This window comes from Pleurodeles waltl, chromosome 3_1 (assembly GCF_031143425.1).
Source record: "Pleurodeles waltl isolate 20211129_DDA chromosome 3_1, aPleWal1.hap1.20221129, whole genome shotgun sequence".
Lineage (NCBI taxonomy): Eukaryota > Metazoa > Chordata > Amphibia > Caudata > Salamandridae > Pleurodeles > Pleurodeles waltl.
The window spans coordinates 168,023,799-168,038,684 of record NC_090440.1 but is presented as its reverse complement, the minus strand read 5'-3'; the positions used below and the strand labels follow the sequence as shown (position 1 = coordinate 168,038,684).

The 14,886-nt window shown below is 45.1% G+C and overlaps 1 protein-coding gene across 7 annotated transcripts in view; it reads right to left on the bottom strand.

Annotated features, from left to right (window-relative positions):
- The window catches only part of SLTM (SAFB like transcription modulator), a 183,905-nt gene that overhangs the window by 124,970 nt on the left and 44,049 nt on the right, over nucleotides 1-14,886 (bottom strand). For all 7 annotated transcript variants that reach the window (XM_069222087.1, XM_069222082.1, XM_069222083.1 and 4 more), the window contains 4 exons: nucleotides 5,587-5,696; nucleotides 838-987; nucleotides 305-729; nucleotides 60-211 (listed from right to left, as the gene is read on the bottom strand). In XM_069222087.1, the coding sequence (XP_069078188.1) occupies nucleotides 60-211; nucleotides 305-729; nucleotides 838-987; nucleotides 5,587-5,696 (837 nt within the window). The remainder of the gene's footprint in view (nucleotides 1-59; nucleotides 212-304; nucleotides 730-837; nucleotides 988-5,586; nucleotides 5,697-14,886) is intronic.

Sequence of the window (14,886 nt, the reverse complement as noted above, 5' to 3'; positions counted from 1 at the left end):
TAAAGGTTAGGCCAAACAGCAAATTGAAGTGGTTACTACACCCATTATATTTCACATACTTCTTCGCTTTCTGTCTTCGCTCTTTGACCTCTCTTCAGTGGTAGCACTAGATGTTCCTTCTTTTTCTTCAATAGTATCAGTTTTCTTTTCTTTGCTTTCTTTTTCAGATTTATCAGACTTAATATCCTCTTTTTTGGCTGAAGTTTGATCTCTTAAAAAAAAAAAAAAGTAAATAAATAAAGCGTTCACCTCCTAAGATTAATGCACATGAAAGCATCTGGAATAAATGCAGAAGAACAATTACCCATCAGTCTTATCGTTGGGCTTCTTGTCACTGCTCGTAGTCCCTTTGTCAGAGCGGGCAGGCTTCTTTTCAGCCCCAGGGGGCTTCTTTTCAACCTTGTCGCCCCCAGCAGCCTTCTTTTCAGCCCCAGGGGGCTTCTTTGCAACCTTGTCACCCCCAGCAGCCTTCTTTTCAGTCCCAGAAGTCTTCTTTTCAGCCTTGTCGCCCCCAGCAGCCTTATCAGCCCCAGAAATCTTCTTTTCCACCTTGTCGCCCCCAGCAGCCTTCTTGTCGCCCCCAGCAGCCTTCTTGTCGCCCCCAGCAGCCTTCTTGTCGCCCCCAGCAGCCTTCTTGTCGCCCCCAGCAGCCTTGTCTCTTACAAATCTGCTTGAACCCATCCTTTCATCAACTTCTTTTTTTATATTTCGGAAAGTGTCATTTTTCAACTGTCGAAAGAAAAAAAATGGTTATATAAAGGAAAGAAAAAAACAAAAAAAAAATGGAAAAAACAAAAAACAAGCCTGTACTTTTTTTCTTTTTTCAAGTAAACTTGCCTTTTCAACTGAAATCTGTTGACCATGCAATTCTGTGTGATGAAGATGAGAGATGCACCTAGGTACATCTCCACTGGACAACATGGTAACTATTCCATAACATTTTGCTCCAGGGCTTCTCGCACTTGTAACTATCTTAGCAATAAGAACCTGCAAAAAAAATGAATGAAAATTTAACATGCTTAGAAACATTCAGAAAATCCGAATGACACATAGAAGCTTACAGCCCTCTACAACAATGCAATACAACAGCTAAAGCCAACAAATGAGAGCAGATTATCTTTGCCAACAGCTCCATATGCTCTTTACTTTTTATGTTCTCACAGCAAACAATTCTCAGAAAACACATTTGAGGCCTTTTCTCTGGTGGTATTGGTACTAGCCTTATCCTGGGGTGGGCGGAGAAGCGAATTACATTTGTGTGCCACGCCTATCAACACTAGTGCACTGAAATAAGATAGGAATGTTGTTCACCCTGTAAACATCTGTTTGAGGCATGCAGTCCTGTAGATTCACATGCTTTGCCTACTCCTGCCATCTACTTTTGGGTCTGGATGTGTGCACGTTCTTCTTTAAAGTAGTATTTTCAGTCACAAGGCACAGTGACTCCTCTTGGTGATAATGCGCATAGGTATCAACTCCATTGTTCAATAGTTTTCCCGCAGGTGGGCGAGAATCAAGTGTGAAGTAAGTACGTAAAGAGACACCCATGTGTAAGCTAAGTAACTGCAACAGCAACAGGTGATGGGCAGGAGGGTGGGCGCATCTGAATCCTCAGCACTGCTTGCCATGAACAGATGCTTACAGGGTAACATTCAGTTCAAGGCATGTGTGGCTGTTTTGCATGGACCGTAAAGCAGTCCTCCTCAAAAACTGGCTAAACCGTAGGTGTTGCAGTTGTTATGAAAAGTGTATGTAGCCTTTTGAATGCCATCTAGGTGGGTGCATCAGACAGCAGCAAAGCAGCCAAATGAAGGAGTGGGTTGGGGGGGGGGGGGGGGGGGGGGGGGGAAATTAAAGCGTCTGCATCCGCTCATCCGGTGATCTTGGGCAAATCAGTTTAAATTGATATTAGCTTCTGTAATGCAAGTGGTGCTCCTAGCACATTAAATTAAAATTAACGCAATTAATATGAATAGGTTTGTAACTGGTGCTTATTGGGAGCAAGGAGGAAAGTAAGTGAACTGCAGAGCCCACCCCACGTTTTGCATTCCATCTAGGCAGGCACTGAAGTACTAGATAGCAGCAAAGAAGCCAAATTGAGGAGTGGGTGAAAGGGAGAAGGGAGCACCCGTATGACCAGAGCTGCAGAACCGGAGAACCAGGTCTTAGCGTCATCTCAATGACCCAGATGATCCTCTGCAAATCACTTTAAGTAGAAATAATTAAAATAATGTGAATTTGTGTAATGCAACTGGTGCTCATGTAAATAAATACAATGCCTTCGGCTCCAGTCATGGTCATGGCTATTTAATACAAGAAAAAAGTGAGCAGTGGGAGTAGGAGAGTAGTAGTACCTCAATCACGTCAGGAGCAGAGGACGGGCACAAAATTAACTTGAATTAATGTGTGCCTGGTCCCTGCTCAACTGAAGTGACCGGAAATTAAGTTACAACTGCACTGGCCAATTAAGGAGGCTGTAAAGAAGACTGACTGGAAGCCAACCAATAGTAAGCAGTGAGTTCTCCAAGCCCCGTTTTGTATACAGTGTCGGGCTAGTGCATACACTGACAGGTTCAACCCTAATGAGGGTAATTGGGGGAATGGGCTAAAGTCTCAGCACTCAAATGTTTAATGCAGAATATCTTTCCTCACAAAGCGAGTACAGAGTCTGATCTTGTGTTATTTCAGTTATAATCTTAAATCTTGCCTGGAGTCCAAAACCACCCATTTTATGCTCAATCTGTCAGATGGCTTCTTCAACTGATCTGAACCACTGTGGGGTCCGAGTGTTTAGGCTCAAGGCCTCCCCTAGCAACCCCCCCAACCCCCCTCCCCCACAGAGCAGGTGTTAGCATTTATTATTCAATGGTGGTTGCTACATTTTTAGGGGGTAATTTTCTATTAAGTCTTTAGGAGTCAAAACACCTCTGTAGCTTGTATGTTACATCAGTAGGTTTGGCAAACATATATGTTGGTCTGCTGGAACAACTGTCCTCCCGTGACTTTCACCTTTATGTGAAGAGGATTTTATTCCAGGATCAGCGGCCAAGGGGTCCTCCCAGCAGAAAGGAGGCCTAGACAATATAATCTGTCACAGGAAAGCCATATCACTCACGACAGATGCAGATCTATCCAGAGTATACCTCCAACTCCCGCTTGACCTAGACTGCCAGTGCCAAGGTCTTCAAACCACAGAAAGGTTCACACCACAAACTCAAGACGTCATCCAAGCCACAGTGAATACAACAGCTGCAGTTCACCTCCGAGGCTGAAGACAGATGGAGACCTCACCAGCCAAAGGACATACTCAGCCCTCTACTTCATCAGGGGATCAGCTGGGCTCCTCTGGCGAGGCAGACCTCAGGTGTTCTAGCCAGCCTTCTCTGATCCACTATCTCTGCCCTCCAAAAATCGTTCAGGCAATACATGTGAGAAGCTTTTTGGCTTGAGGTATCTGCATAAGCAAGCCCTTCTACTTTGCATCTTAAACAATTCTGCAAGTTTACAAACTGCCCTCGCAGGACGTTTTTCATGACATTCTGACAGGTGCTGGGGAACACACACACACCCTTGTAACTGCAATGATCCAGCCATTTGTAACCATTCAACTCTTCCTGGAGAAGACACATTAGTACACAGTTTAGAAAGAACATAATGTGTGACAGGTTTGAAGAGGTGAATCATGTCACTGTCCATCTTCTGCACCTGCCTCCGCAAGATTTGAAGTCTGCATTCTTTTAGGACAAAATATTTTTCTGATCTTGTACCTAGGACTGCTCCCAGAAACTGAATGAGTGGATGCTGTGAGAAACATTCACCAATTTCCAGAGAAAGACTCAACAGTGGAAGCATGCGGAAACATTCCCTGCTGAGTTTTAATGTCTTCAGCTACCAATTCTCCAGGTAAGGGAGAGGATGACTACATTGAGCATTGCTCTGGCTAGTACGGCTATTTCTCTGTACTTGGATGGGGCACCAGTCACAGGGACCACTGGGGGTTCAGAAACAGTTACCTGTCTGATGCAGATTCTCGGGGTCTTTCCTCAATTTTTTATTTTGTACCACGGTCCAGCCAAGAAGTGGTACTGGAGATGAAGTTGGTGAAGGCGCTGTGAATGCTGGAGCGATGGGGTGAGTATTCAAAGTAATAAAAATCAAAGTGGAAACATGTAGTATGACACGTTTGTGTGTTGGCTTCAAAAAAGTGGTGTTGAGTGTTTTGTTTCATACTGTGTAGGAAGCTGGCTCTTTATATACTATATAAAAATGAGATCTAGTGTGCAGAGTCCAGAGCTCCCCAGAAGCTAAAGTAGATAATACTAATGCTCTTGGAGTGTGGTCGAGCAGTTAGGCTTACCAAAGGGTAGTGCAAAGCATTTGTTGTACACAGGAAACAAATGAAGCACAACCCATGACTAACTCCTTGCCAATTGTTTTTATATATAAAAAATATATTTTGTTACTAAAACCAAACTATTGTAGGCAAATACTTTTGCAAATAGCGAGTATATGCATCAAGACCACTTAGCTTCAATTCAGCAAGTTAAACTATACAGCAATAAATCCGTGGGGGGGTTCAAGTTAACCCCACACACCCACCACTAGCAACACAGGCCACTCTGGTCCAGAGGTCAAAATAGCTGCAAGATTTAAAATGGGCTCCTATGGAGACTGGGGGTACTCTGAACCGGATCTGCCTGCAGTTTAGTACCCACGTCCTCGGAGGGCATTTTTCAATAAATACAACACTAGCATTAGTGTTGTTTTAATGTGCTGAGAAGTTTGATACAAAACTCCCAGCCCATGTACTCAGTACAGCCACACTGCACTTACAATGTCTAAGAAAGTGCTCCTGCAGAGTTATGCCCTCATCTGTGGTATACTGCACTCTGCCATAGGACAGTAAGGCCTCCTAGAGGGGTGATTTACCTATGCCACAGGGCATGGCAACTTGAGGGGTGCCATGTCGACTGTCTTTCTCCCCACCAACACACAAACTGCAATGGCTATGTGCATGTGCTTGGTGAGGGGTCCCCTAGGGTGCCATAATACATGCTGCAGCCCTTGGGGAGCTTCCCTGGCCACAGAGCCCCTGGTTCTATGGGTACTTTTTTTTTTTTTTTTACACAGAGGACTTAACTGTGTACCAGGGGTGTGTCAATTGTGGGAACAAAAGCTACAGTTCTGGGAAAGAACACTGGTGGAAGGCCTTGTTAGCAGGATCCCAACAGTCAAGCCAGCATCAATATCAGGCAAAAAGTGAAACTTCCCTACACACTGGCAGAAATATTTCTCTGTAATATTGTTTGGTTCCTGAAGTAGCAATGTGGATGGCCACTCATGCCTTCATTATAGAATATTAATGTTTGAAGTTTACCACGGCATTCCCAACTCGGCAACTGGCAATGATTTAAGCATGTGATTCTATGAGACAGAAGGCAAGAGAACTCGAATTCCGTAACCAAGAATCCTATTGTTTTGCACTTAAGCACACACACAAAAAAAAAAAAAAAAAAAAAAAACAAGATGTTAATTGGCCTATAAACATTTTCAAGCTTCAAATTTCGAAAGTACAACAAAAATTACCTTGCCATATTTCGCAAAGAGAGTTTTGAGATCAGCTGCTTTAGTGTTTTTAGATAGTCCGCTGACCCAAAGGTTTCTGGTAGAGATTCCACTTGAACCAAGAGCACTTCCTGAAATAACAGGTTTTCCACATTTTAATGTCTATTTAACAAAAGTAAGGCTCATAGCATGAGCTATAACGGTGAGCAATCAGTATTAAATACAGTTTTAACCATCAAGGTACAAATGGCTGCTTAAGGAGTTATATCAAGGGGGCATAATAACGATAGAACAACCAGTTTTCTCTTCGATCAGGTCTATTGAATTACTTTCAAACAGGCCACAACTCTGGTTTCCAAGTTATCCTTGTAACCAATAAATGGCCACTGGAGCCATGAAACAAAAATCCCAAAACAAAACTAAGTCCAACTCCGATATTACATAACAAAGGCAGTCAATAAAACATATCTGTTCATGTTACAACTTTCAAAGAAATTACATTAGAATACTGTAAAACTGTCAACCTTAACTGAACCTGCACGGAAATTAAACTTTTCCTTTGATGCATACGGTTATTAAAACAGAAACCATTATGCAAGGAAAAGTTACTCACCAGTTACACCTGATCATCATATTTAACACTTACAGAACAAGTTACTTACCTTCAGTAACATCTTATCTGGTAGATACAGATTCTAGTTGCAGATCACTTACCTTCGAATTTACTCCTGCTGTCAGTCTGGATCTGGAGATTTTTCTCAAGCAGTACTCAGGCGTGCCATCAGGTGGTGTCGGTCGGCTCAATCTCGTGCGTGCATGTTAGATATGACATCCTAGGACCTATACAGGCATCACCCTAGCACACTGAAGTCATGAAGAACACTGACCACTAGTGTGTCAAAGCTAGGCCCTGAAAGTGAAGTCCCTGTCCCTAGAAATCAGTTTGCAGGTAGAATGGGTGGGTCAGTAAGGAATCTGCAACTAGAATATGTCTACTAGATAAGGTGTTACCGAAGGTAAGTAAATGGTTCATCAAATAGAAGCCTTCTAGTTGCAGATTCCCTACCTTAGAAAAGATACCCAAACAATACTATCCCCAGAGGAGGGCCGGCAAACCAAGATCATACTAGGAAGTCCTGCAGGACTGAACAAGCAAAATACCTGTCCCTTCAGAGCAGACTATCCAGGCAGTAGTGTTTAGTGAACGTACTCAGAGAAGCCCACGTGGCTGCCTGACATATGCAGGACTGGAACGCAGTGGATGTAGCTGTTGCTCTAGTGTAGTGAGGACACAAACCCTATGAGGGTTGCTTTTCAGCCAATGCGTAGCACATTCTAATGCAGAGAACCACCCATCTAGAGATGGTTTGCTTCTGCACTGCGCAACCTTTCTTGGCAACCACATACCCAACAAAGACTTGATCATCCACCGGGAATTCTTTAGTACAATCAAGGTATGAACACCAAATCTCTTATTGGGTCTAGGCAGTGGAGTCGCTCTTCCTTAGATAAGGGGGTGGGTGTGTGCAAAAAGTAGGCAAGGTGATGGATAGGTTAACAAAAGGGTGTGACCTTTTATGGCAAAAAATGAAGCCCTGATGTGATGCACCACTGTCAGGATAGATGGAAAGGTAGGGTGGCTTAGATGACTGTGCCTGCAGCTCACTCACCCTGAAGGCAGATTTAATGGCCACAAGGAAGGCTGTTTTTAACGTCAGAAGCCTGAGAGGATACTCCTGGAGCTGCTCAATAGGAGCAAACATTAAGAATGTCAGAATCAAATTAAAAACCCATTGGCGCATCATGAATTGTGATGAAGGAAACATATGGGTAAGACACTTAAGGAACCTACTAGCTATAGGAGACTTGAGCGAAGAGGGTTGCTGAGGTAATCTCAGAAATGTAGAGATAGACCGATAACCTTTGAGGGTGCACACAGCACTGCTAGGCCAAAGAATGTATAAACAGGAGGACCTGGTTGGGGGATGGTGGGGGGGACCAAACCTGTCTGCATCATGCCACAACTATGTTCCATCAACAGGCATTTAACGTTTTGGGGGTGGGGGTGCCTAGTTGCCAAGATATTGGTAACTACTTTGGGCCGAAGGTCAAAACCTGTCAACTGCTGCTGCTCAATTTCCATTCAAGAAGGCAGAGACTGGGCAGGTTAGAGTGCATAATTGTACCCTGGTGCTGCAACATAACACCCTACATCCAGGTGTAGTCTGATCAGAGGATCGATGGTCATGATCAAGATCTCTGAATAATACATTCTTCATACCGAGCCACAAGGATTACTTGGGCCTGGTTGTTCTTGATCTTTTTGAAAACCCTGGGCAGAAAGGTGTACAGGCGGCCTGAGCTCCAGTCAAGACAAAGCATCACAGAGTGCTGCCTTGGAAACTCCAATGTGCAATACTGCCGTCATTGCGTGTCTCTGCAGAAGGCTAACCCAAGGTTCTACCCACTACCTCTCATCTCCACCTCTCCCATGTGGCCGCCCCATTCCAGGAGTGACATCAGTCACTACTGTCAGATCTGGTTGGGGAAGGGAGAGGGGTCTGACCCACCTGCAGTTAAAAAGCCACCAATGCAGATCCTGCGCAAGATCTGGACCCACTAGAACACTAGAACAGGAGAATAAGCCCGAAACTACTGTGACCAGAACAGCTCCGATGAAAGGGAGAGTGAGGGGGGAGTCAGGTGTGATCGGAATGTTTATACTGAACACCAGAGAATTCACGTGGTCCAATGTAGTCTGGAGGTGGGAGGCAACAGCCTGGAGCAAGCCCACCTTCAACAGCCTGGGGTCCAGATTGGGTGGGGGAAGAAACAGATGTCAGTGTGCTAGTGTGTGGTGCCCATATATATCTAGTGTGCATACCGCCAACAATGGATGTTGAGCCTGTGGGGAGTGGGGCTGGGGAGACAAACCCCTGATCTGCGCAGATGAGCTGCAACCATCACCTTGGTGAATACCAGAGGGTCACTGGTAAGGCCAAAGGGCTGCACGGAAAACTGAAAAAGCTTGCGGCCTACTGCGAATTGCACACATCTGGGCAGGCAGGACAAGACTATGGAAATAGGTGTCCTGCAAGTTCAATGCTACCTTCCAGTCTCCTGGGTCCAGGGCAGTTACAACCAGAGCGAGCATTTTGAACTTCTCCTTCCTGAGGAAGAGACTGGACTGAAGGTCTACAATAGGGTGGAGGATGTTGCCCTTTTTGGGCACCAGACAGTAGTGGCAGTAACAACCACAACCTTCTTCTAGTACAAGGACCCTCTATGGCTCACTTTGCCAAGAGGGCTGTTACCACCCTGAAGAAAAGTGCCAAGTGATCCTCCATCATCTTATCATAGGATGGTGGCATGGAGGCAGTTTGGTGGACTGGCTAGACTGCTGGCTCACTGAGCCATGACGACATTAGATCCCATGTCCCCAGCCAGAGGATGGGCAGCATGCGCAGCACGGTGGCTGAAGGGGAAAGGCTTGTCTGGGCACCCCTTATATAGTCACCTTAAACTCCTTTAAAGTGCCTGTAGGAAGCTGGCTTGGTGTGTGGTGGGTACCCAAGGTACTTACACCTTGTACCAGGTCCAGGTATCCCCTATTAGTGTCGTGTAGGCAGTGTCTAGAAGCCAGGCTCTTTAGGAGGTAGCTGCAGATGAGCAGCAAAGGCTTATCCAGGAGACATGCAAAGCTCATGCAATATCACTTTAGTCACACTGCACTCACATGAAATAAAGCACTCAGTACAAGCTACTTTATTTTACTGCAAGGAAACCAGCAGTGGATTCCTAAAGAAAGACCTGTGAGAAGGCACAACCAAGTCCAGTGGGGGCAGGAGCCACTACCCACCACACTGAAGATGCAGGGGTTGGTCGACTGTGAAGAAAATAAGTCAGCACTGCAGCCCTGAAGCCAGAGAAGAGTTCTTGATGGATGCAGATGACGTCCCATGCAGGAAGGAGAAGTGCAGTAGCGTTTCGGTGCAGGAATTCAACCAAGCCTTCGCAAAGGCAAATGTTGCAGTTGGTGAAAAGTGGAGCTGCCCGGGACCAGCGAGGTCCAGGAGGACTCAACCCAGGAAGGAGAGTCAGAGGAGACCCTCAGCGACAGAGCCGAGGAGCAAAGGAGAACCCACAGAAGTCCCACAGGAAGGGAACAGAGGAGTCGCAGAAGAGCGCATGCAGCACAACTGAAGGGTCCCATGCCGCAGGAGAACCACTCAGAGGGTTATGCGTCACAGGAAGGAGTGCTGGGGGGCTGGAGCTACATGTAGCCTGAAGATCCCTTGGGGGAGACACAAACAAGCCTTGGCAACTGCAAGAAACACTGTGCACAGGGGTACTGTCCTGTGTGGGAAGGCAAGGACTTACCTCTACCAAAGTTGGACAGCTGGCAGAGGGGACCAAGAGGACTACTCCGGACTACCACTTGTAACGCAGGATTCATGCAGCCAGTTGTCGTTGCAGTTGGTGCCTGCGGACGCAGCAGAGTGACTCCTCTCCAAGGCAGATTGCAGCCCCCAGAGGATGGGAAATGTTGCAGAAGCTGGAAGGAGACGCGGAAACAGTGGTGCAAGAAGAGTCTTCTTCATGCATGCAGATTGTCGGTCCCTGGAGGGTCCAGTCGTGGATCTAGTGGCTAGAAGTCAAAGTGGAGGTTGCAGAGGAGTCCTGCCGGAATCCTGCAAGCTCAATCTGAGGACCCACCCAAGAGGGACCCTAAATATCCCTGAAAGGAGGATTGGTCACAGTCAGGGGGCTTTGACGTCACCTGCCTGGCCACTCAGATGCTCCTAGAGGTCCCTGCTAACCTTGGATTAAAGATGGCAGAACCCAGGGACCCTCAGTAGGAAGGTCCCTTTCCACACCGGAGCAGGGACTGGAGGTTACTGGACCAATGTAGACTGGGTTATGCATGGAGGGCACCAAATGTGCCCCTTCAAAGCATACTAATGCTACCCTTCCCAAGCCATGTAACACCCACCCCTCAAACCCCCCCAAAAAACCCTCCCCACCACTTTTTGTGGGAAACAGACTGGCAACTCCACTGACTGATTAATGTGAAATGGTTCAACTACTTTAGGTAGTAATTTAGGGTTTGTCCTAAGGACTATTTTATGTACTTGGATAAACGGTTCCTCTAAAGTGAACGCCTGTATTTTACTGACTTAGATAAGTTATAGTTACCAAAAAAGCAACCTTCCATGAAAGAAATTGCAAGGAACAGGAGAGCATGGGTTCAAACTGTAGACCCATTAGTCTGCTAAGTACAATGTTAAGGTTCTATACAGGAGCTGGAGGAACTCTGGGTGGAATAACTCTTAAGCTCTTCCACATAAATGTCTTAATAGCAGGAATGCTAATGAAAATGTCACTTACCCAGTGTACATCTGTTCGTGGCATCCGTCGCTGAGATTCACATGGTATGCATGAGCTCGCCATCTGGTGTTGGGTCGGAGTGTTACAAGTTGTTTTTCTTCGAAGAAGTGTTTTCGAGTCACGGGACCGAGTGACTCCTCCTTCTGTGCTCATTGCGCATGGGCGTCGACTCCATCTTCGATTGTTTTCCCCGCAGAGGGTGAGGTAGGAGTTGTACTATAGTAATAGTGCCCGCGCAATGAAAAATGTAAGTATGTACCTATTAAAGGATTAAATAATATAAAAACAAATTGAAGGTAACTTCTGAACTGCTACAGGCTTCTGGGGAGGTGGGTGGGTCCATGTGAATCTCAGCGACGGATGCCACGAACAGATGTACACTGGGTAAGTGACATTTTCAGTTCGATGGCATCTGTCGCTGTAGATACACATGGTATGCATAGACTAGTAAGCAGTTAGTTCCCCAAAAGCGGTGGTTTAGCCTGTAGGAGTAGAAGTTGTCTGAAATAGAGTTCTTAATACAGCTTGACCTACTGTAGCTTGTTGTGCGGATAGCACATCTATACAGTAGTGTTTGGTGAATGTGTGAGGCGTAGACCAAGTGGCTGCCTTACATATTTCCTGCATTGGGATGTTTCCTAAAAAGGCCATTGAGGCACCTTTTTTCCTTGTTGAATGTGCCCTGGGTGTAATGGGCAGTTGTCTTTTTGCTTTAAGGTAGCAGATTTGGATGCATTTAACTATCCATCTGGCTATACCTTGTTTTGATATTGGGTTACCTGCATGAGGTTTTTGGAATGCAATAAATAGCTGTTTAGTTTTTCTGATGTTTTTTGTTCTGTCAATGTAGTACATTAATGCTCTTTTGACATCTAATGTATGTAGTGCTCTTTCAGCCACAGAATCTGGCTGTGGGAAAAAAACTGGTAGTTCTACCGTTTGATTTAGATGGAATGGTGAAATAACTTTGGGTAAAAATTTTGGATTAGGTCGTAGGACGACCTTATTTTTATGTATTTGTATAAAAGGCTCTTGTGTTGTGAACGCTTGAATTTCACTTACTCTTCTTAGAGATGTAATGGCGATGAGAAAGGCAACTTTCCAGGTTAGGAATTGTATTCCGCAAGAGTGCATGGGTTCGAAAGGTGGGCCCATGAGTCTTGTTAGAACCACGTTAAGGTTCCATGAAGGAACAGGTGGTGTTCTTGGTGGAATAATTCTTTTAAGGCCCTCCATGAATGCTTTAATGACTGGTATCCTATATAGGGAAGTTGAATATGTAGTTTGCAAGTATGCAGATATTGCTGCAAGGTGTATTTTAATGGAAGAGAAAGCTAGGTTAGATTTTTGTAAGTGAAGCAAGTAACCCACTACATGTTTTGGGGTTGCGTGTAATGGTTGGATTTGATTAATATGGCAGTAGCAAACAAACCTCTTCCATTTACTGGCATAGCAGTGCCTGGTGGATGGCCTTCTGGCTTGCCTTATGACTTCCATACATTCTTGGGTAAGTTGTAAGTGTCCGAATTCTAGGATTTCAGGAGCCAGATTGCTAGATTCAGCGATGCTGGATCTGGGTGTCTGATCGTTTGGTTGTGTTGTGTTAACAGATCCGGCCTGTTGGGCAGTTTGATGTGGGGTACTACTGATAGGTCTAGCAGCGTTGTGTACCAGGGTTGCCTTGCCCAAGTTGGTGCTATTAATATGAGTTTGAGTTTGTTTACCAGATAAGGAAGGAGAGGGAGAGGAGGAAAAGCGTAGGCAAATATCCCTGACCAGTTGATCCATAAGGCATTGCCGTGGGATTGCTTGTGTGGGTATCTGGACGCGAAGTTTTGGCATTTTGCGTTCTCTTTTGTTGCAAACAAGTCTATTTGTGGTGTTCCCCAGAGTGTGAAGTAGGTGTTCAGAATCTGTGGGTGGATTTCCCATTCGTGGACTTGCTGGTGATCGAGAGAGATTGTCTGCGATTTGATTCTGAATTCCTGGGATAAATTGTGCTATTAGGCGAATTTGGTTGTGAATTGCCCAACGCCATATTTTTTTGAGCTAACAAGCTTAACTGCGTTGAATGTGTTCCTCCTTGTTTGTTTAGATAATACATCGTTGTCATGTTGTCTGTTTTGACAAGGATGTATTTGTGGGTTATGATTGGTTGGAAAGCTTTTAGTGCTTGAAAAACTGCTAATAATTCTAGATGATTTATATGCAGTTTTGTTTGATGTATGTTCCATTGTCCTCTTATGTTGTGTTGATTGAGATGTGCTCCCCACCCTGTCATGGAAGCATCTGTTATTACGTACTGTGGCACTGGGTCTTGGAAAGGCCGCCCTATGTTTAAATTTATACTGTTCCACCATAGAAGCGAGAGGTAAGTTTGGCGGTCTAGCAACACCAGATCTAGAAGGTGACCCTGTGCTTGAGACCACTGAGGCTAGGCACTGTTGTAAGGGTCTCATGTGCAGTCTTGCGTTTGGGACAATGGCTGTGCATGAGGACATCATGCCTAGGAGCTGTAGTATTGTTCTTGCTTGTATTGTTTGGTTTGGAGACATGTGTTGAATGACCCTGTTGAAATTGTGGATCCTTTGTGGAGTTGGCGTTGCTACTCCTTTTGTTGTGTCTATTATGGCTCCTAGATATTGCTGTACTTTGCTTGGCTGAATGTTGGATTTTGCAAAGTTGACGGTGAACCCTAGTTTGTAGAGGGTTTGTATGACTTGATTTGTGTGGTTTGAGCATTGTGTGAGCGAACCGGTTTTGATGAGCCAGTCGTCTAGATACGGGAACACATGTATTTGCTGCCTTCTGATGTGTGCAGCGACTACTGCTAGGCATTTTGTGAATACTCTTGGAGCGGTTGTTAAACCAAAAGGCAATACTTTGAATTGGTAGTGTATTCCTTTGAATACAAACCTTAGTTATTTCCTGTGCGATGGATGTATTGGTATATGGAAATACGCGTCTTTGAGGTCTAATGTTGTCATGTAGTCGTGTAGTTTCAGCAATGGTAACACTTCTTGTAGTGTGACCATGTGAAAGTGGTCTGATTTGATGTATGTGTTTAGTATTCTTAGGTCTAGGATTGGTCTTAGCGTTTTGTCCTTCTTTGGTATTAAGAAGTACAGTGAATAAACTCCTGTGTTTATTTGTGTGTTTGGTACTAACTCGATTGCATTCTTTTGCAATAGTGCTTGAACTTCTATCTCCAGGAGCTCGGAATGATGTTTTGATAAATTTTGTGCTCTCGGTGGTATGTTTGGAGGGAATTGTAGAAATTCTATGCAATAACCATTTTGGATAATTGCTAGAACCCAAGTGTCTGTAGTGATCTCCTCCCATGCTTTCTAATAATGACCTATTCTTCCCCCCCCACTGGTGTTGTGTGGAGGGGGTGAGTGACATGTGAGTCACTGCTTAGTTGTAGGGGTTTTGGGGCTTTGAAATTTTCCCCTATTCCTAGGGAATTGCCCTCCTCTATATTGGCCCCGAAAGCCTCCCCTGTACTGTCCCTGGTAACTGGATGTTGTTGCCTGTGAGGTACTGGCTTGTGTGGCTTGACCCCGAAACCCCCCTCTAAAGGGTGTTTTGCGGAAGGTGCTGTAATTTCCTCTGCTCTGCGGGGAGTAGAGTGCGCCCATGGCTTTAGCAGTGTCCGTGTCTTTTTTAAGTTTCTCAATCGCCGTGTCCACTTCTGGACCGAACAGTTCTTTTTCGTTGAATGGCATATTGAGAACTGCCTGCTGAATCTCTGGTTTAAACCCAGACGTTCGTAGCCATGCATGCCTTCTGATGGTCACAGATGTATTTATTGTTCTTGCAGCTGTGTCTGCTGCATCCATGGAGGAGCGTATCTGGTTGTTTGAAATGTTCTGTCCTTCATCAACCACTTGCTTTGCCCTCTTTTGTAGGTCTTTGGGTAGATGTTCAATG